The sequence below is a fragment of the Thamnophis elegans genome, chromosome 6 (genome assembly GCF_009769535.1).
Source record: "Thamnophis elegans isolate rThaEle1 chromosome 6, rThaEle1.pri, whole genome shotgun sequence".
Lineage (NCBI taxonomy): Eukaryota > Metazoa > Chordata > Lepidosauria > Squamata > Colubridae > Thamnophis > Thamnophis elegans.
This window is the reverse complement of record NC_045546.1, coordinates 68,313,139-68,335,262: the sequence shown is the minus strand read 5'-3', so window position 1 is coordinate 68,335,262 and position 22,124 is coordinate 68,313,139. Positions and strand designations below refer to the sequence as shown.

Below are 22,124 nucleotides of genomic sequence, written 5' to 3'. Positions count from 1 at the left end.
GCATCCAATAACATCCCAATATCTTAAAATCTTACAGTACAGCTTTTCATTCACCTCTTATCCCATTGCCCATTCTTTCACCAAGAATATTTCTTCTTCTATTTTATGATTCTTGGGATTTAGGGCTTAAACACTAAAATGGCATGTTTTTCTAATATAATCAGTTTATTTATACCATTGCTCATTACCTCATCACTCAACAAAGAGCTATTAATTTCTATGTTTTGCTTCTCTGAGGTAATACGCTGTTTCTCAGCTGCCACTGTTTCTTTCTCCTGAAGTAAATTTTGAATTTTTTCCTCAAAATCACTTTCCTTCTTCTTCATTTCAACTTGTAATTCATGACGTGCAGTCAGCTCAGATTCCAGCTGAAAGAAAGAATTATGCACAATAATCATGCTAACATGCTCCATACTCGTTAAACCTCAAGCGAGATAATATTTTCCTTCTTGGGAAGTACAACATGGATGATGCTGATTAGATGGCAAGGAGATAATATTTAATACTAAATATGAAAACATTTCAGTAGAGTATGCATTACTTAGTTTGTCATAATCCAGGCCAAAAATGAACTGCAAAATTATTAAATAAAAGAAAGTTGTACATGTAATAACAAAAACATTATTATAAAATTCTAAAATATACAGGAATCTTAAGAAAAGCAGTAAAGAAAAATGTTTCAGTGTTTATGTTTTCTGTGTTACATTTTACTTTGGAGAATGTTTTAAAGATAAGCCAATTTTATAATGTCTTTGTAAAAAAAAGCAGAATGGAGCTTTTAATATAGATGAATGAATGACCGACTTTTTCAGAGCACTGGCAGTTCTAAACTCTGGACAAGAAGATGAGGTAACTTGTATTAGTATAAGTGCAACATGCTAGGAAAGGAAATGAAATTCTTAAGAGATGCTGACATATCAGGTCACTATTCTATGTAGCTTGGTTTTATCTTGGCCAGCCATGACTGACCAGAACTCCTTCCCTCTTCTGCTATTCAAAGTCTTTTTACTTGAGGTGACAGGGACTGAATCAGAACCTTTTGCAAATCTCTCCTGACTATAAGATTTATTTTTTCTTTTTAGTTGATACATTTAAAATTACATTTCTTTAATAAATTAATATCTCTTCTTGATCCCTTATACAATTTTTTACAAGATAACATATTCAGAATGATGTGTGAACAACTACCCCGATTTATAAAGTCTAGATTTAATGGTAGTTTCCCACTTTATCAATGAGGAACAATGTGAATGTTGTCTCCTTCTATCAATTAGTACAGGGGTCCCCAACCCCCGGACTTCAGCCAGTTCGGAACCAGGCCACACAAGTGGCAGCCAAGTTCATGTGCACACACAGCTCCACTTGTGCAATCAGCATGCACTTGTGGTCATGCACGCAGCTCCACACACATGAGCGATGGGTGCTTGCACCCATGTGCACAGCCCCTCACATATGTAGCTCTACTCGCACAAGTGGCGGGTATTCATGTGTGAAGCTCCACTTGTGCCAACGCCAGGCATTTGCACTCATATTGTAGGTGTGCACACTCATTCTTGCACACCTGCCACTCACAGGAAACTACCCACACACCCCTGCTGAGCCACAAAGCCGCAAAGACTGGGGATTACTGAATTAGAAGTACTGAATGGTTGCTGCCGCCTATCTTTTCTGGCATTAAATATACAAGTAACATTTGGTAGGAATTGTTAATGTTTGGGAGAAAGCCAGGGGAATACTCCTCTTGCATACTTATACATACTTCTCCTCTTTGCATACTTACAAATAGTAGGGCATGAGTACTAAAGAGGCATCAAGAAAAAAGAACTAAACAGAAATAAACAGCTATCAGCATCACAAATGGAATAAAAACTAAGGATTTTTTTAAAAAAAATTAAGATATTTAAATACACAAAAAACGTACCGTATTTTTCGGAGTATAAGAAGCACCTTTTCCCCTCAAAAAAGAGGCTGAAAATCTGGGTGAGTCTTATTCACTGAATACAGCATTTTTTGCCTCCTGAAACCCCTTCACCAAAATGGCCATGCATAGCCTTTAGGGGGCTTCCAGAGTGTTCCTGGGGGCTGGGGAAAGCAAAAATGAGTGAAAAACAGGCTGATTCCCCCCACCAGCACTCTATAAGCCTCCTAAAGGCTATGCATGCCCTTTTTTTTGACAAAAAATGGCCCATTTTCATGAAAAACGGGTCATTTTTGGGAGATCTGCAGAGTGCAAAAACTTATTTTTTTAATTTGCTTCTTCAAAATCTTGGTGCATCTTATAGTCTGGTGCATCTTTTACTCTGAAAAATACGGTACATTTAAACTGTTCTGAGTAAGGAAAAAGCCAGTAAAACAAAGGAAGAATGAAAGATAAAGAAAAAAATATGATTGTTACCTTCTTCTCCAATTCCAGGGTTTTAGCTTCACTTTTTGCCACCTTAGTTTGATCAATGAAATTATCTACAGAAAAAAAAAGTAAGACTACTGTGACAAAAAATCCCTTTTACATTAAGCAACCCTATAGAATAGAGAAACACACTTTGGGGGGGGGAGGAGTGGGCTTTTTCATTCTTTAAAGGGCATTCTCAGGTTGTGTAATTGTATAGATTGGGGGGGGGACGGAACTGAACTAGATTTTATTTTATTTATATTTAATTTAAATTTAATGAATATAGTTAATTTTGGCCACCTATATAATTATTAATTGCATCAGATTTCTACTGTACTTAGCTACAGGTGTAAATGCTATAGCTATTACCAATCTAAAAATTATAATTGATTACTGAAATCTTTGAAAGCCACACTCAAAGCTTTCAGGAGGCAAATATAGCTTGGAGCACAACTCTAATGTAAAGTCTTATTCAATTTCTAGGTTATGCATTGCTTTGTTACATCCTTGATTTATCAGACATAGCTGAACATGTGCATATCTGTCTTTCACTTTTCACTTATGTAACAGACCAAAAATAGATCATTTCTTATGTCTCAATATAACTGAAAGAGCAAGAAATGTCATGCTAGAGAGGTTTTCACTATGAACCAAAAGTACAACTGTGGCAATGCTTTTAATAGATTGTAGCTACTTTGGGCAAACAGTAAGAAATATTCTGAAATCTTTATTCTTAAAAAAAAAATCTAATATACTAATATATTAAGAATCTAATCAACTAATATACTTAAGCTGTTTTATTTTTACAATGGGGCAAAAATGATACAAATATATTCACTTTCTGTCAGCTCATATAATAGTAACAAATAGAAAAATACATTTTTCCTGGACAATTAGCAAAATAAATATAGTTATTAGTGGCATCAGACTCACCTATTAAGGCCTCAACATTAAAGTCAAAGCGTTTGCGCTTAAAGTCTGGGTCAGCCCCATTCCTGAACAGAACTATCTGTGAAATGCATTCATCAATTAGCTTAAAATATTGAGGCCTAAGGCAAGAACGGAAAAAAAAAGATATTAGTGCTGATAATCAGAAGTAAAGCTTAAAAAGTTATGTACCATGTTTCCTTGGAAATAAGACCCGGTCTTATTTCTTTTAGTCCCCAAAATAAGCACTAGGGCTTATTTGGGGAGGGTTGTTTTATTTCTTTTAAGTGCTACTGCCACGAGGTAGGGAGGTGGAACTACATGATGCACACACCAGCTTATCTGAGGGCCCTTGTGGCTCCATGCCCCGTGCAGCGGCAGCACCCATAACCATGTGCAGCAAGAGCCCATGTGACCACCAGCCCACTTCTTCCAGCACTGGTGAAGCTGAGTGACACGCCAGTGCTGTGGTCACGAGGCAAGGCGGGGAGGGGGTGGAGAATAAGATGAGGTAGGAGAGGGGGTGGAGTGCCACATGCGCACACTGACTTACCTAAGGCCCCATGCAGCCAGGCCACCCATCCCTAACCCTAACCCACAATGTCTAACCCTAACCCTAGCCCTAACCCCCACCCCAACAGTGCAACCTGTGTGGCATTGAAGTTTTGATTGCTGGGCAGGACCTCTCCCAACAGAAACTTCCTCTCTGATCCCCTTCCAGGGCAAATTGCCTTTGTGTAATCAAGCCCTGGAAGATTGTGGGAAGTGTGTGCTTAGAAGCAATGTGCAGCTCTCCCAGTAATGAGAATTGCAGAAAATGCTGTCTCTTTCAAACAATTTTCCAGGGCTTGAATGTCACACTTTCAGCTTGGTTTCCCACCCCACCCCCGGAAGGCTAGTCTGGTAGGCAGGATTGTGTTCTGCCTTCTCCACTGATGTGCAACCACGCTATGATTGAGCATTGACCCTCCACCAAACCCTGCCACTGTCTAACTGGATCAAGGGCATTGTGGTACAATGGAGAAACGAAAAGCAGAGCGAGAAAAGGAGGAGGAGCAGAGAGAAGAAAGAGGGAAAATGGTCGTGAGAAGTGGGGTTATCCTGGCTGGCCAGGCACATCTACACTACCACTGGGGTGGGGCGGGGTGGGGAGAGAGAGAGAGAGAGATCCAATTCAACACAATAAATTGTGTTGGAACACAATGCCAATTGGAGAAGAGGCAGAAAAGGGGGCTGCCATTTTCAGAACAGTGATGTGGGGCGATGCAGGCTAGTGAGAAAGTGGGGACACTTGGGGCAATCGCTACACGGTAGAAGGAAGGGAGAAAGCAAGAGACTGATTCGATCAAACCTCTGTATGTGTGTTTGTGTGTATAAGAAGGAAACATCACACTCCCACCAGCCCTGATATACAGTAATTCTCTGAGGTTGCATTGAATCTCTCTCTCTCTTTCATACACACACAAACACACAGAGAGGCTTGATCAGATCGCACTTGGCCTCCGCCTGCTGCTGGTGCCTCCTAGCATGTTTTGGAAGGGAGTTAAAAATAAATCCAGCACGCTCTCACTGCCGCCGTGCAAACCCTAGCACGGGTAACAGCAGCTGAGCCTTCTCCCTTCTGAAATCCGCCAGGATGTAATCTGAATAACGCCGGTGGAAGTGAAATGCTTCCCAAAAGTGGGGCAACAAACGGAAAGGGCGCCAGGACTCGCAGCACTTTGTTTTGATTCAGGCACCGCTATTGACATGGAAGGAGTGGCATTTGCATGTCATGTCTCCTGAGAGACCTCACAAAGAGGCAGTCAAACCCCTCGTCTTCAGCTGTGTGGCTTCTCTGCCCTCCTCTTTCTTCTCTGCTTGAGCCCAGCCTAGCCCCCATCTCCCTCCAAGGAGGGAGGCCAGGTTCAAAGGGGATGGGAGGGATCGCAGCCCCTGTACTCTTCGCCTCCACCATTGAAGCTCGTCCTCCAGCTCCACAAGCAAAGACAGATGGTGGGATGAATCATGTGTCTCTACCCGACACCTCTACCTCTGCCTGCTGCTTGGAGGGACTGGACTGTGTGGGCTGCAGTTGCTTCTGGACACCATTGGGGAGGGTGCACACTCACCACTTCCTGTGCTGGCAATGCCCATACTGATCCCCCACTGATGCTCTGAACTAGGGCTTATATTGCAAGCAGCATGAAAAACCATGCTAGGGCTTATTTTTGGGGTAAGTCTTCTTTTTGGGGAAAATATGGTACATACATCCACACATCAATATTTTTTCACAATATTATAAAAAGAGTTTCCTTCTCTACCTGGCCTCATAGTCATTACGGATTAGCAGGAAATGCTGCAAAATTGAGAGGAAATGTTGTTCTGCCTTAGAATCCTTTACTGTATTCAGGAGAATCTGGAAGATTTCGTTGAAATCAGTAAAAAAAATTAAGGAATCAAAAGTCATTCAAAAGAATTACAGATGCACAGCACTAATTCATAAAAGAGGCCTAGTTTATCTAGTTAAAACCTGATTTCTGTATTTATGCTAAAGGAATTAATATAAATCCAATAAATCACTTTTACCAATAAATGTTTAATTTAAAGCATTTACACATCAAATTTCAAATAGAATGTTCAAACTGGCTTACTATTAATAAAATATAGTTGCAGTCTTCAATTTTAGAATTTAAAAAAAGTGTATCAGGTTCAAAGGGGATGGGAGGGATCGCATTAAAACAAAATGGGTAAGGAAAACAAAAGCATTGTTACTAAGAGGTTATATTATATCTATAATACTACTCCAAAACTACTACTCTCTGGGGAGGAACAGTTCAGAGATGAGCAACTGAAGACGTGTGATCGCTCAGCGCTCTTTCTCTGCTTCAGTATAACTAAAGAGTTCCCACGAATACCTTCAAGTATTATGCCACATTTTCTATTACTGGAAGCTTAAAAGTATTTGTGCGCTCATGTAAGTATGTATATGTACATATGTACACACACACACACACAATACACACACACACCCACCTACTTTGAGAACCCTTATCAAGTTCAGGGACTAACTAATCTGAGCAGTCACGAGGAGTCAGCCCTGACATAAGATATAACATGATGTGTCAGTGCTGACTCCTCGTTTCTGCCTGGACTGGTCCCCTGCAGTTCACTTGACAAGGTTTCTCAGAAGTGGTTTGCCATTGCCTGCTTCATAGAGCTGGGAGAACAGGATATAAATCTGACAAACAATAATCCTACTGTAACAAGAGAATCTTGGAGGAAATAATAACATGAAATAATAGAGTTGTAGGGACGTTGGAGGTATTCTAGTCCAGCCCACTGCTTGAGCAGGAGACCCTATAGCATTCTGGACAAATGGTTGTCCAATCTCTTCTTAAAAACCTCCAATAATTAAACCATCCATTAATTAATTGTTCTGTTAGGAATTTTTTACTTAATTCTAGGTTGAATCTCTCTTTAATGTTCTTCCACCCATTACTTCTTGTCCTGCCCTCAGGTGCTTAAAATAAAAGGTTGACCCCCTCTTCTCTGAAAGCCCCTCAAATACTAGATTGCTATCATATCACTCCCCATTCTTCTCTGTTAGACCAGACATACCTAGTTCCCACAACCGTTCATTGTATGGTTTAGCCTCCAGACCCCTTATCATCTTTGTCTTATATGCTGCTGAGTTATTGGATGAGCGAGTCAAATATTTTGAAATAAAAGGATATTCCATTTCTATTCGAATGTCTTCCAAGCGGCTTCTGAGTTCTGCAGAATCTTCTTCACCATATTCTTCAAATACCTGCAGCTGTAGTTTCATCTCCTCATTGTCTTGAGCATGCAGTTCCTGTAAAGGAGACTGTCACTTCAGAGAATATCCACTAGACATTATGACTCTTTTTTATTCCAAGAAAACTTCAGATTATTTGGTGAAAGATTGTTTTGTTTTCTCTCTTCCCTTTCCTTTCTCCCCTCCCTGCTCCCCCAATAAGAGAACTAATTTGTTGAAATTACTTGAGAGAGAGAGAGATAAGCTGATTAACACAAAACTGATGACAATGTCCCTGTCAGGACATAAGATCCAGGACACAAGAGAAGCTATTTATTATTTATATATAAACAATTCACATAATTGAACACAAATTGCTTAAGGGTACAAATGATACAAGGTAGTTCTCAACCTATGACTTCAATTGGGACCAGAATTTCCATTTGTAAGCAAAAAAGTTGTTAGGTGAGTTGCACCTGATTTTACAATATTTTTACCATGTTCTTAAACAAATCACACAGCTTTTAAGCAATCTACTTTTTCCAATTGATTTTACTTGTTGGAAATCATCTGGAAAGGTCATAAATGGTATCACATTACCTCTGGATACTACAACCATTGTAAACACGTGCTAGTCATCAAGCACCCAAATTTTGGTCATGTAACTGTGGTGAAACTGCTATGGTCATAAGTGTGAGGACAATTTGTAAGCAACTTTTTTCAATTTTGTTGTAACATCAAACAATAACTGAATGATAGTATGTTGAGGACTAGCTGTATACAGATGCTATTTCACACATCTTAATTAATAAAAAAATATGTGAAGCTGAGGATACCAAGCACAGCCCTATCCTTTCTGTACAAGGGATAGGTATGTAAGGGCTTCTATGAAAAGGGCTAACAGCAGAGTTCTCATCTTCATTCAATAATCCATTACATTTCCAACCACTGAGACTTCTTCATTTGCATACCTACACATTCATTATTATTAGTTCTGTACCATTCTTCCTTTTGAGAACCCTAGGTAAATTAAGGCAATTATTCTTTTGAAGGCGGGGATGCGATTGCTCAGTGGCTAAGACGCTGAGCTTGTTGATCAGAAAGGTCGGCAGTTCAGCGGTTTGAATCCCTAATGCCATGTTACAGAGTAAGCTCCCATAACTTGTCCCAGCTTCTGCCAACCTAGCAGTTTGAAAGCATGTAAAAAAATGCAAGTAGAAAAATAGGAACAACCTTTGGTGGGAAGGTAACAGTGTTCCGTGCACCTTCAGCATTTAGTCATGCTGGCCACATGACCACGGAGACATCTTTGGACAGTGCTGGCTATTCAGTTTTGAAAGAGAAATGAGCACCGCCCCCAGAGTCGGGAACGACTAGCACATATGTGCGAGGGGAATCTTTACCTTTACCTTATTCTTTTAAAATAGGGCTAGCTATAAAAGAACACAGATATTCCTCGACTTATGACCAATTGTTTAGCAACCATTCAAAGTTATGCCAGTTCAGAAAGACAATGGGGAGCTGGCAGGAAAGGTTGCAAGCTACCGCTTGCCAAAAGATTTTTCCTTCCTTTCATGGATGTGGGGAGGAAGAATCCTTTCCCAGACTGCAAAAATGAAGCCATAAAATGAAATGGAAATCTTGCATTGGGCTGTAGAAATGAAGCAAAGATCCAAGCTCTGTTTCTCCAGCATAAAACCTGCGTCCTGCGCAGGATGGGGTGGGGAATTCCTTCATTGAGCTGGAGAAACAAAATAAGAATCCCAAAGCTCTGTTCCCACACTCCATTACAGGAGTTCCCTTCTGTTCAGAGTTGAGCTGCCTGCCCTCTTTTGGCAGGCACAGTGCTTTCACTTTGTTTACTTTAAAACTGGGAGAGCTGGAAATGCACTTGTTGGGCAAGGCAGTCACATGGGTGTCTTGCTGAATGACTTCGCTCAATGAGCAAGATACCAGTGCTAATTATGGCCATAAGTCAAGAACTACCTGTGCCCCCTCCCAATAATGTTAAAGTATAATTAACCCTATCAAATCACTTCTACTTTACATTGAGTCTTAGGATGATAGATACAATCTCTCCCAATATAGCAAAGGTATCACAGTACAAAGGAGATATATTTCTAACCTTGAGGATTTGCTGCAGTCCAGAGCGCATTAATTCACTGCGGATGTGCACTCTAAAGTCAAGCTCATCTGATGGGATGATTAGAGCATTGATCAACTGTAGACAAGCTACCTAAGAAAGTCAAAGAAAAAATATGTGTTGGATCAACCAATTCTTTTACTTCATTCACTACGAGCTAGCTAATTTGTTAGAACAACTATGAAAAACTGCCAGACAAAATGTTTTTTCTACCAAATTTTATCACAGCAAAGCAGCCTAAAAGTGAAATTCAAGCATGCAGTACAAATAGTGTCGAGAAAAAAAAATTCAGGAAAGAATCAACACTGATAGTTGGAACTCAGATCTCATAGATTAAAACAACAAAAGAAACCAAATGAAAAGAACATGGTTCAATTAAACACCAGACAAAGATTTGAAGGCAACCCAGCTCATATTCTAAGTCTACTCCAGAACAGAAGTCTTCTCTTTAAAAATAATCCATTAATATTTATTGGCAAAGGTGTCTCTTGTCCCTATTATAATTAAATATATGCAGGAAATCGAGTAACCTTGGAATAATATACCTAGAGCAATTTGAAAAGACTTCTCCCGCCTTTTCTATCCCCAAACCAGAATGTAGAATTTTAGATTCACAATGCTTACAAAATGCTTTATAATTAATAGCTTTCTTTGTTAAGCTAATCAAACCATCTTCCTATTATCTTATACTCATTCTAAACAAATTGTCTGATTGCTACTTTGGGCTGGTTCTGAAGATATACAAAAAGAATTTCAGGTTAAAGATCCATTGAGAAATCAAGTGTACTCAGCAATGGTGAAATGAAAGAGAGAACAACAGGCACCAGAGTATTATGAAAGATAAGGTAGATAGACAGTTACATTCTTTTTCCAGGTTCCTATTACCTTTAATGCCACTGATGTTCCACTTTTCAGGCCATCCACAATGGGTTTAAATCGTTCTACTTCATTCATTTCTGCGCGTTCAGTCAACGCTCCCAAAACTTGCTCGTGCCTAACAAAAAATAAAGGAAACACAAAAAATGGAATGAAAAAAGGAGGGGAATAAAAAGCAGTTTTTATCATTGTTATATACCGTCTGCATTTTTTAAAAAAAAATCTTATTTTGATGTGGCATTTTAAAGATCCCATATTAAAGTTTAGGATGCTAATCAAATCCTCCCGAATATGAACGTATCAAATTTAGACTCAATTATACAACTGGGATATACTCACAGATTATATCTGGCATTTGATGCTTTTGTAAAGGGTACAAATAACTAATCATCAACTTTATTAAATTCGAAGTTTGTTCACAGCTGCCAGTGTTTTTATTAATTATTGTCTTACTTCAACGCGCAATGTACTGTACCCCCCCCCGCCCCAGAACATAGAATGATAGAGGCTTCAGAGGTCTTTTAGTCCAAACCACTGCTCAAGTCAGGAAAACTTACAGCATCCTAGTCAAGTGGTTGTCCAGTTTATTTTTAAAAACCTCCAGTGGTGGAGCACCCCAGCCACTGGAGGCAAGCTATTTCACTGATTAATTGCTCTTACTGTCAGAAAATTTCTCCTTACTTTTAGGTTAGCTATTTCTTTCAACAAGCTTCCAGCCATTACTTTTTGTCCTGCCCTCAGGAGTTTTGGAGAATAAGTCAGCCCTTCAAGTACTTGGAAGAGAGCTCTCATGTTTTCCCCCTCATCTTTCTTTTTGATAGGCTAGATCCCCCAACCATTCTTTATGCAGTTTAGCCTCCAGATTTATTATCTTTGTTGTCTTCTCTGCACACTTTCTAGGGTCTCAGCATCTTTTTTCTATCATGGTGACTGAAACTGTACCAGTATTCCAACTGTGATCTTACCAGTATAGTATAAAACAGTACTAAAATTTCTCTAAATTTCTTCTAAATCTTGAGCCTATCTTCCAAAGCAGGGGTCCTCAAACTACGGTGACATATGGGCCACCGACGCAATGTATCCGGCTCATAGAGTGGTGGGATTCAGCCACGCTCCTCTCCTCCCAGCCACTCCTTGTGTGGCTGGCTTTTCCCAGCTGATGGGTCCTGGGGAGGAGGTGCCTTGCCACCTGCCCACATCACCCCCTCCTCCAGCCGTCAGACTTATCTTCCAGCATCCAGCCCTCATTGAGAGAGGGGGGAGGCTGCATGGTTTCTTTCCTTTCTCTCTTCTCGCTGTCTGCCCGGTTTAATGATCTGATTAGACTAGAGTGGCCAAGGCTATTATCAGATAAATGCTCAGCATCTCGATTGTCAAAATGCAAACCAGTTTGAAATTACAACACGTTGTAGTATCTCAGAAATGGCCAAGCACCAGCTTCTTGCCACGTTCTTAGTCCGTCCCTGTCCTGATTAGCATAGGCATTATAAAATGCTCAACGTATTAACAAAATTAAGTAAGGGTTTCTGGTGAATTTCTTACAAGGATCCTTATCTTCCAGTCCCCAGGGCTTGCAAAGCTCTGCTCACCGCAGCTGGAAATGCAGGATGGGGAGAAGGCTGAGAAGAAGGGGAAAAGGGGGAAAAAGAACCTTGCCATGAGCATGCTGCCCTTCCCCTTTGCAGGTCTGTGACAGAGTGGCAGGTCTGGCTTGGGGGGAGGGGTTGGGGGAGACTGAAATGAGCTGGGTGTGTGAGTGTTCTCTCTTTCTTTCTTTTCCTCCTTTTTTGTTCATGAGAAATCTCTGTTTTAGTTACAGTTTTAATCGGTGTAGTTCTCAATCTGGTTTATTGTGTGGTCATTCGAAACATATGATCAGGAGTTATTTTGAAAGAAATCCTGTTTGTTTTATTCTTTTTTTAATGGCCTATTTTAAGGAACCTGAAGCTGCTGTGGTAATGAAGTTAGGCAAGTGGCAAGAAAGTTTGTGCTCTTTTACCCTTTGGAGAAATAAATAAATAGATGCCTTTGAGCAAATACAACTTAGGAAGGACAAAGGCAAAATATATTGCTAAATTGGCCCATCCCATCCAGTCACATAACCACCTATCCACACCCACCTAGTCACATGACCACCCACACCCATCCACCCTGTCAGGCAAATAAAACTATAGTCGCCCTCCACAACAGTCTGAAGGAAAGTGAATTGGCCCCATTTAAAAAGTGTGAGGACCCCTTTTGCAAAGTATTAGCAATTCCCTCCAGCAAATCTAATGACTTCTTTTTCTACCCCTCCAAAATTTTAAATTAGTAAAATGACCCATTCTTCTACAGCATACAATTGAATCAAAAGATAAACTACTCATTGTCACATACATATCCACAGGCTGAGGCAGGATGCAGAGAGCAGAGAGTAGCTTGATAGCGTCAATCATCATTGTAGGGACTTTAGGATCAACTGCTTTCGCCAAAAGTAGAATCCCATCCTCTGTTTCAAGCATTGTCTTAATTCCAAACTAAAAAGTAAAAATCAATACACCCTCAGGTGAATAACTTAGATTATAGGCAGAAATAATACCCATGACATAAAATGGTGCAAGTCTCACAAAAACATTACATTATATGTTCAGAAAACAAGAGAAAGGGAATATGTTATAAGGCAGAACTTTTGAAGCCAATTCCGAGAAGAATTTAAGGGCACTTTCACTCAACACTGTTTCCATTCCTCTGTGTATTAAAAGTATTTTTCAGTCTGCGAAGCAATTAACTGAAGAACAGGCAGGGAAAATGGGGCGTTGGTTCTTACCTGATAAACCCCTTCTCTAGGCAGGTGGAGACAGCGGTCATGCATGGGTTAACTCAGTCAGTAACCAATAGAACTGAATCTACCAAAGTGATGTCATTGCCTTGGGGGAGTGTCCTCCCGCTTTTGTGACGAAGGAGATAAGTAGACTGCTGTGGTTAGTTGACTGCTTTCAATCCTCCGGAAAACAAAAATCCTCCCTTAGCTCCATAATGCCCACTGTCAATAGGCCAGGAACCAAGGGTGGGGATGACCACTGTCTCCACCTGCCTAGGGAAGGGGTGTATCAGGTAAGAACCAACGCCCCATTCTCCAACGTTGGTGGAGACAGCAATCATGCATGGGACGTACCAGAGCTGGGCTTGTCCTCGGGTGGGATTGAGACTGGGCTAGGAATTTGAAGAAGGGAGAACTTGCTGGAGGACTCGCCATCCGAATGCCGCATCCGCCGATGCGTATCTGTCCATCTTATAATGGCGGATAAAAGAATTAGGAGTTGCCCAGGTGGCCGCCTTGCAGATCTCTTCCACCGAGGCCTGCCTTGTCCACGCTGTAGCAGCACTTCGTGTGAATGCGCCGTGATGTTAGATGGAGGGGAGAGGTGGTTTGCTACGTAAGCCCTGGTAATAGCTGATCAGATCCAGCACCCCACCATAGATGGCGAAGCCTTTAGCCCCTTTTTTGTGGGATGGAAAGAGACGAAGAGCGCCTCAGTGCGTCTGAAAACGGCCGCCTTGGCAATATAGATCTTAAGAGCCCTTCTGACATCTAACTTGTGCCATTTGCGCTCGACCCTATGAGAGGGATTAGGGCAAAAGTTCAGTAGAGTGAGGTCCAGGGACCGATGAAAGGCCAAATTGACCTTTGGGACAAAGGTGGGATCAATCCGAAGGACCATACGGTCTGGGTGAAAGGTACACAGGACAGAACAGATGGAAAGAGCTGCCAATTCTGAGACGCGTCATGCCCACCTGATAGCCACCAGGAAGATTGTCTTCAATGTGAGGTGATGCAGGGAGGCTGACCTGAGAGGTGACGAGTGGAAATGGAGGATGCTATGGCCTTGGACGCAAACCTAGCCACGTCCGAGGAAGCATCTGCTGTGTATTCTAGGGCTGCTTTTATTTTGTTAATGTCCCAGCGAGCCCTGGAATCCCTGGCTGGGAGCCTAGCCTGGAGTTGCCTCAGCCATAAGAGGGCAGTGTGACTAAAGAAGGAGGCAGAGGTACCCGCCCTAACAGCCCGAGCCGAGGCCTGGTGACTCTTGACTAGCATTTGCTCTATTCTCTTGTCCTCAGGGTGAAGAGCCTCCTCAGGAGCTGCTGAGACAGCATTTGGGGAAGTAAGTCAACAGAAGGTACCCCCAAGGCCTTGGTGAGTTGGTCCCACATTATACAGCAGTTATCCAAGGTATTGGGGAGAGAACCTGTACCTGGTGTTGCCCACTGGTTCTGGACCACATCTATGAATAGTCTGGAGGACACTCCCCCGAGGCGATGACATCACTTTATAGACTCAGTTCTATTGGTTACTGACTGAGTTAACCCATGCATGACCGCTATATCCACCAACGTTGGAGAATGAAGAATGGGAAAAGAGAAATATACATACAACCCAGACACTTTTGATAAATCAAATTTTCTGTAGAAATATTAGGAAACCAATATAAAAGAATTCCAGCAAACGCTGTAAATGAAGTTGTCTTACATTGGTAATGGATAGATCTGATATCAGGTTGATTTCTTCTAACCAGATGTACATAAGAAAACTAGAGCTTACAGCATAAATGCCTGTGCATCATTCCATGCTAATGGTTAAAGTTAATAGAAGTAATCCTCGATTTACAAGCACAATTCAGCCCCAAAGATCTGTTGTTAAGAGAATATTGCCCATTTTGCGACCTTTCTTGACACAGTTGTTAAGTGAATCACTGCAGTTTTAAAATTAGTTACATGCTGTTAAGTGACTCTGAGTTCCCCTTGACTTTGCTTGTCAGACGGCCACAAAAGGTGATCACCCTGGGACACTGGAACCATCATAAACAGGAGTGAGTTGCCAAGCATCTGAATTTTGATTATGTGACTGTGGGACGCTACAACGGCCATGTGAAAAGCAGTCATAAGTCACTTTTTTCAGTGCTGTTGTAAGTTGGAACAGTTACTAAATAAACTGTTGTAAGTTGATGATTACTTAACTCATTTAAAAAAAAAATTACAATGCAGATTGTCCTCAGTTAATAATCACTTGTTCAGTTACTATTTGAAGTTACAATGGTGCTGTATAAGGAGACTTAAGACTAGTTCTTCTGGTCTCTGACTGTCACATGATAACAATTCATAGTCAGCTCACAATTACAACAGTCGCAGCATCCCACAATCATAGGATTGCTATTTGCATCCTTCGCTACTGGCTTTCAACAAGAAAAGTCAATGGAGAAGCCAGCAGGAGGTCACAAATGCCAATCAAGTGATACCATGCTTTATGATTGCATCACTTTGCAACAGAGTTGCAGAATCTCAATTACTCTCATTAAGCAAGAACTATCTTTATGCACAAGTTATAACTAAAGCCCAGTTTTACTGCAAACAAGCCCATGGTATTCTATGCAAACAAGAGTGTCTATCTAGAAACTACTTGGTCTCCCCACATACTCCTGTTCACATTTCACCAACTGGGGCACATATGAGTAGCTGGGGTCAATACTCATGGGCTCATTTCCTGATGATTGTGGAAGAAAAAATTGTATTTGTCAAACAAAAAGCAGAAGGATACAACAGATTTTAAAGAACATGGTCTGATCATGTGAAATTGACAAATGCGTTCTTGAAAGTATGGTATAAATATATATATTACAAGTTATATAGTTTATTCCCTTAATTTTACCATTCACAAGTACATTTGTGAATGTGACCATTTAATAAAGGGTCAAAAATCTGACCAAGTATATCCTTGGTAGAACATTTCCTAAAGACAGAATACCTCTTTTTCTCATCTTTTCATACTTTAAACTCTGTTATCATATAACTATTTGCACAATTGATTTTATTTGTTTCCTCTCAAATATATTTACTTTGCAATTCATTTAGCATTCCTTCTATTTTGGTTTTTTTATGCCCAAAATGTTCTTTTTCTCAATTCTCAAAAGTATTTTTTTCGATGTTCATATTATTTCAAGTAATCACTTATAATCTCCTCACAAATAACACTCACAGAAAAACTGATTTACTCTTTTCATGTTTTTTTAGTGTTTTCCTGCCAACATTCTATTTAGGAATGCTTTATCTGAAGTGAAATTGTTTGAATAAACTAGGACAAAAGACAGAGGTCAAGGATTTTTGCCTATGTGTGGCCACAATTAATTTTGTTGATTTGTACATTTCTTTAAGTCATTATCTGACCCATCCTTACTACTTGTTTTATTATGGCCCTTACTTGTAAATTTAGAGCATCATTTTCTAGCTGATACCCAGTATGTAATATTGTGTTCCTGATTTCTTCTGCTTTAAGAAACTGATTTTATTTTTTCACCTTCAGTAAATGTATTCCTTTTTAATATAATCTTATAAGTATAATCTTTATTGTCATTGTACTTAAATACAACAAAATTGGTTCTTATCTTTCTAGTATCATTTTTCTTAACTTAGACAGATCTTCATTTCATTTTAGATTCCCATAATCCTGAAATTTATCCTTATCACTTTACTTCTCTCATGATTTCTTATGTACAATTCTAAATTTAAAATTAAATTCTAAATTTAGAATTAAAAGTTTTAGCAGTATTATAGAAAATAACATTAGTTGTAATTTTCATTCAAATTACCTTTCAGGGTTTTTTGTTTCTACCTGAATTATATTTTCTGCTTCATTTTTTTTTACTTTTATTTCAGGTGGCTGTTAAACCTGGTTTTAAGTATCCACAGTCTGAAAATACAAATCAGATCATGCTTTCTGAGGTAAAGGATTTCATGTGTTGGCAGCTTTGAAAGTTTTTCTGTTTATTTTATAAATATGCAAAATTGTAGAGAGACTTTTTCAGGAGAAAATTTCTTTTCACAATACCATTCTCCAAGATCTTAATATCCAAAGTTGGTCAGCTGGAATGAAGTGAATCAAGAATTTTCAGGTGGTTTGACACTGCCTCCTTTTTAGGGCTGAGAGAAAGTGATTGGCCCAAGGTCACCAGTAGGCAGGATTAATACTTCTAAAAAAGAACATACTTAAATTTCTGCCCATTTCTACTTTTTGCTTTCTACTAATTAAATATAAGGTAATATATTCACAAACTTCTAAACAGAGATAAAAGGGGACTTACTTTGTTGTTCATAAAAGCTTTTAAGCATCTAATAATTTCATGTTCAATCCTGTAGTCATATGACCTGGAAAAAACAAGAAACAAAACTGAAATAATATTAATTCTACACATAGAAGAATTATCTATTTATGCATGTGGGCTTCCATTCCAGAACATTATAAAAACATGCAACATGATAAGAAATTATAGCAGAGTGATCCTAACTATATCAAAAATCAGCAGAGAAGTCAGAGAAAGACATGACAGGATAAGAATACTACACATAAGACAAATTCCATTATACCCAATCTCATGGATCCATACATCCATTTATCCTTATCCTACCCAGATGTTCTTATTTTTCTCCTTTAATCTTTGTACACATAAATGAAACACACAATTAAAACATATTCCCAGCAGGCAAATATTATCTTATCCATCCACCCATCATCCATATTAAAAGCTATATTCTTTCAACCTTCCAACCTATCTACCTACCTACTTATGAAAGCAGGTGTATTTAAAGTTCTAGAGTAGCTAAGGAGACCCAGGTTCTAGATCTCCTTTAGGCACAGAAACTCACTTAGTGATTTGGGCCAATAACACCCTCTCAGCCCTACACTGAGAAGTCAAAAAACATCTCTCTACCAACCAGAATTGGACCAGCATGGTTGATTACAATCCATATATGGGTCTATAATCCATATACACAAATGAGGCAGAATGGGTAGGCATATACACAAATTTATCTAGATGCATATGTGTGTGCAAGCTTTCCTTCTAGGGGATTGTGAATTAAGCATATTCTATCTATATTATACTATACTAAGTTTATTATCTATATTAGTTTACAATATATACATACAAATTTATATGGATAGATTTTATCATCATTTTACCTCAACTTAAACCATTTTAATCCAAGTGTCCTTACCCAGAAAACTCATCCTTCTCATCATGAAGACCTTTCAATATGTCCAGTAGGCAATTCAGACCTTCAGCTCCAAAATTTTGCACCCAGCTGCAATTGTTGCAGAATAAAACACATTATTACCTAAATAACATAATTACCACTTCATCTTCTCGTTGCACTGGCAATTGCATAAAGGTAGTCCTTGACTTACAACCACATTTGGAACCAGAATTTCCATTGTAAACTGCTGTGGTTATAAGTTGATCTAGACCTGATTAAACACATTTTTATGGTGGTCATTTATCAAATCACCATAATCGTTAATTAAATCATACAGTTAAGTGAATCCAGTGTCATTACTGGAAGCCATCTTTTCATTGGAGCTTCAAAGCTGTCATATTTGGTGCCTGGAAGTGGGGATAATAAGGAGTGGTGGAGGATTAGACATAACAATATTCCTTTCTCTGAGAGTCAAGAGCATTCGGCCTGCACTTTGATGGGAATGACTGGGTGTTGTCTCCAGTTGGGACGGTGAAATGATTGGACCATGTGATATATCTGTGGGTGCAGGGGATGGATTTTTGAATTTCTTTTGGTTAGGGAAACCCCGGAACTCTCAGATTGGGGTTTTCAGAGATGTGCCAATATGATATCTCTAATAAAATGGAACTTTGAGGAACTTAAAGCCTTGGAGTCTTCTTTCGTTGGGGGTGTTATTTGGAACCCTGACATCCAGCTTCTCCAATGGGTGTTTTTATGCCAGAAATTGGCAAAAAGGATTGCAAATCACAATCACATGACCACAGAGTGCTGGATAAGATGTGCCCAAATTGTGATCATGTGACTGTGGGAGGTGCAACCATCATACGTGTGAGTATAGATCATAAGTCACTTTTTTTTGTGGCCATCATAATTACATAGTTGTTAAATGAACAGTTGTAAGTCGAGGACTAGTTGTACATCTGTCTCCAGATATGCATCATGCCCACAAATTTTAAACATTGCAGTATTTAGCAATCAACAAAGTTCTATCTGAACCATTACCTGACAGGATTGTTATTGAGTGACACACGTAGAGACTCCAAACATCCAAGGAGCTGTGCATCTTTAAGACCAGATTTTAGTTCCTGAATGTACATAATAGGAGACTTCGAGCTCTCTTTTTGACTCATGCCCTACAAATGAAAAAATAATGATAAATGTAAGTCCATTCTTTCTAAATTAAATATGTCTCAACAACACAGAATAAAACTCTTTAATTGATACAACAAAGTTTTCAGTTTCTAAAAATGGTTCAATTGGATATTGTTGAGCTATATCCAATTACATTCCAGAATTATATTCCTTTTCTATTTGCTTTAATTTAGGGCTACTTATTATTCAGTATTTGAATACTGACTTTCTACTATTTTCTCCATCCTAATAAAAAGTTTTATTATTATCCACTATACTTCATTTCAAATATATATTAGAATATAGCTTGTAATACATTGCATGTTTACCTTATAATTACAATTCACAATAGAAATTTGTACTCAGATTTTCTTGTAAAAATATAAGTCTGGGGTTGATTTCAGGAATATGGAATCAGTTATTACTCTTTAGTATGTACATTTCTTGTTCAGCATGTACTCAAGAAGACAAAAACAAGTGAGACTTGTTAAGTTAGACTAAAACAAAAAATGGAATAAAAACTTATTAAAATTTTGTTTAATAATAAAATATTAGAATCAATTAACAATTAAAAACTTGGCAAAAATATGGGATTTACAAATGTTCTAAATAGGATAGCAGGGTCCAAATATTTATCTTAACAGGAAAGGGTGTTACTTAGGTAATCAGCATCAAGACTAAGCTCTCAAATTATGTTCAGTGAACAGTCAGTAACCAATTTTTCAATAGAGGTACTGCATAGTTCCTGCACGGTGTACTTCTTAGCAGCCTATACTCCCTAGCCTATACATCATCTGAAATTTCCAGAAATTTACAAGGGTTCTCACATAAAGCATACCACATTAATCAAGAACAGACAACTATTACCAAAACCAGCCAGCCAGTTCAAGAAAAACTGTAGCTATCACATGGATTATTATTCTGCAGAAGCACCATTTGAGCCATCAACAACTTGCAATTCTATGACTGTTGGGAATTAAATTCCGAAGGGTTTGCCCTTTGGGACATCCTCTTCCCAGAGATTAGAACATAGAACAGATTTGGAATGGATCTTGGAAGTCTTTTAGCCCAACCCCCTGGCTAAGGCAGTATTTATTCCATTCCAGACAAATGGCTGTCCAATGTCTTCTTGAAAACCTCCAGTGATGGAACACCTAAAACTTCCAAAGGTAAGCAGTTCCACTGATTAATTGTTCTCACTGTCAGGAAACTTCTCCTTAGTTTTAATTTGGATCTCTCTTTAATGGTCTTCCACTTTTACTTCTTGTCCTGCTCACAGGTTCTTTGGGGAATAGGTGAAAAACCCCTCTTCTCTTTAACAGGTCCTAATCCCGCTAGTCCTTCTCTTCGTTAAACTAGACATACCTAGTTCCCACAATTATTCATCATATGGTTTAGCCTCCAGACTTACATAGGTAGCCCTCGAGTTACAAATGTAATGGAGCCTACCCATTCCATTCGTAATACAAGGATTCGTGGGAGTGAATCTCATACCTTGAATGTGATCACTCTCTCTTTTCACCCACACATCCGCTAATCAAATGCAAGCCCTGTTAGTGCACATGAGGTATCTCGGGGTGGGGAAGGGCATTGGGGGGGGGGGGCTTAGTGATGGAACCCAAGGCTTCCCCCAACCCATTGAAATACCTCATGCTCCCCACAACTGTTTCTCCTCCCCTCCCGAACCTGCCGTGCCAGGTCGCTTACCTTGTGAAGATCTATTTCCACACCAGTGTCTCTGTTTCTTTGCCTGCTCCCGGCCAGCAGCAAGAGCAGAGGGAAAGGAAGACTAGCATGCCCTGCTCAGATTCTCTGATCACTGAGCCTGCAGGCCACTTCTGGAGCTGCGGACAGTCTCAGTGATTTTCCTCCAAAGGCTTCCAAGCTCCATGTGGAAAACAAAGTGAGGCAGCAAACTTGCATTGCTCCAAGCACCTCATTAGCGTGCAACCACTTTTCCCACGGAGACTGAAACCTTCTCGGTGCCCTGATCCTGTGGGATGTCAGGCACCCATTCTCTGCAAAAGTTTGAAATGTACATGGTCTCACATGAGACTGAACTCATGTGAGACCATGTACCCCAGACGTTTCCAGTTTTCGTCTGGGTGAAAACTGTTTGAGTGGCCCTGTAGATGTTGGAAATGGAGCAAATTGTTCCATTTCCAACTGTTCTAGGGCAGCTCAAACACTTGTCGCTCTGATGGAGACTGCAAGTTTTGTCTGCATGAAGTGGGGAGTTTGAAAATGGAGCTTTTCTCTCTGTTTCCAACCACCCCATTTCCACGCAGACAAAGTTTCCAGTCTCTGTCAGGGCAAGATCAGCCCTGGAGCAGTTGGAAATGGAGCAAAAAGCTCCGTTTTCAAGCACCCCATTTCCATGCAGACGAAGTTGCAGTCTCCATCAGGTTTCATCAGGGCATCAAGTGTTTGAGCGACCCTAGGGCAGTTGGTAATAGAGCAAACTGCTCTGTTTCCAACCGCCCCAGGGTCGCTCAAACTTGGTGTCTTAACAGAAACTGGAAACTTCATCTGCATGGAAATAAGGTTGGAAATGAACCCTATTTGCTCCATTTCCAACCACCCCATTTCCATGCAGACGAAGTTGCAGTCTCCATCAGGTTTCATCAGGGCATCAAGTGTTTGAGCGACCCTAGGGCAGTTGGTAATAGAGCAAACTGCTCTGTTTCCAACCGCCCCAGGGTCGCTCAAACTTGGTGTCTTAACAGAAACTGGAAACTTCATCTGCATGGAAATAAGGTTGGAAATGAACCCTATTTGCTCAATTTCCAACCACCCCATTTACATGCAGAAGTAGTTTCCAGTTGCCATCAGATCTAATCAGAGTACTAAGT

The 22,124-nt window shown here is 39.8% G+C and overlaps 1 protein-coding gene across 1 annotated transcript in view; it reads right to left on the bottom strand.

Annotated features, from left to right (window-relative positions):
* DIAPH1 (diaphanous related formin 1) overlaps window positions 1-22,124 on the bottom strand; it is a 132,146-nt gene that overhangs the window by 70,476 nt on the left and 39,546 nt on the right. The window contains exons 5-15 of the mRNA XM_032219904.1: window positions 19,144-19,274; window positions 18,121-18,207; window positions 17,208-17,271; window positions 12,469-12,608; window positions 10,102-10,210; window positions 9,199-9,309; window positions 7,033-7,151; window positions 5,620-5,736; window positions 3,323-3,438; window positions 2,396-2,460; window positions 189-368 (exon numbers count right to left, since the gene is read on the bottom strand). Coding sequence (XP_032075795.1) covers window positions 189-368; window positions 2,396-2,460; window positions 3,323-3,438; window positions 5,620-5,736; window positions 7,033-7,151; window positions 9,199-9,309; window positions 10,102-10,210; window positions 12,469-12,608; window positions 17,208-17,271; window positions 18,121-18,207; window positions 19,144-19,274 — 1,239 coding nt within the window. The remainder of the gene's footprint in view (window positions 1-188; window positions 369-2,395; window positions 2,461-3,322; window positions 3,439-5,619; window positions 5,737-7,032; window positions 7,152-9,198; window positions 9,310-10,101; window positions 10,211-12,468; window positions 12,609-17,207; window positions 17,272-18,120; window positions 18,208-19,143; window positions 19,275-22,124) is intronic.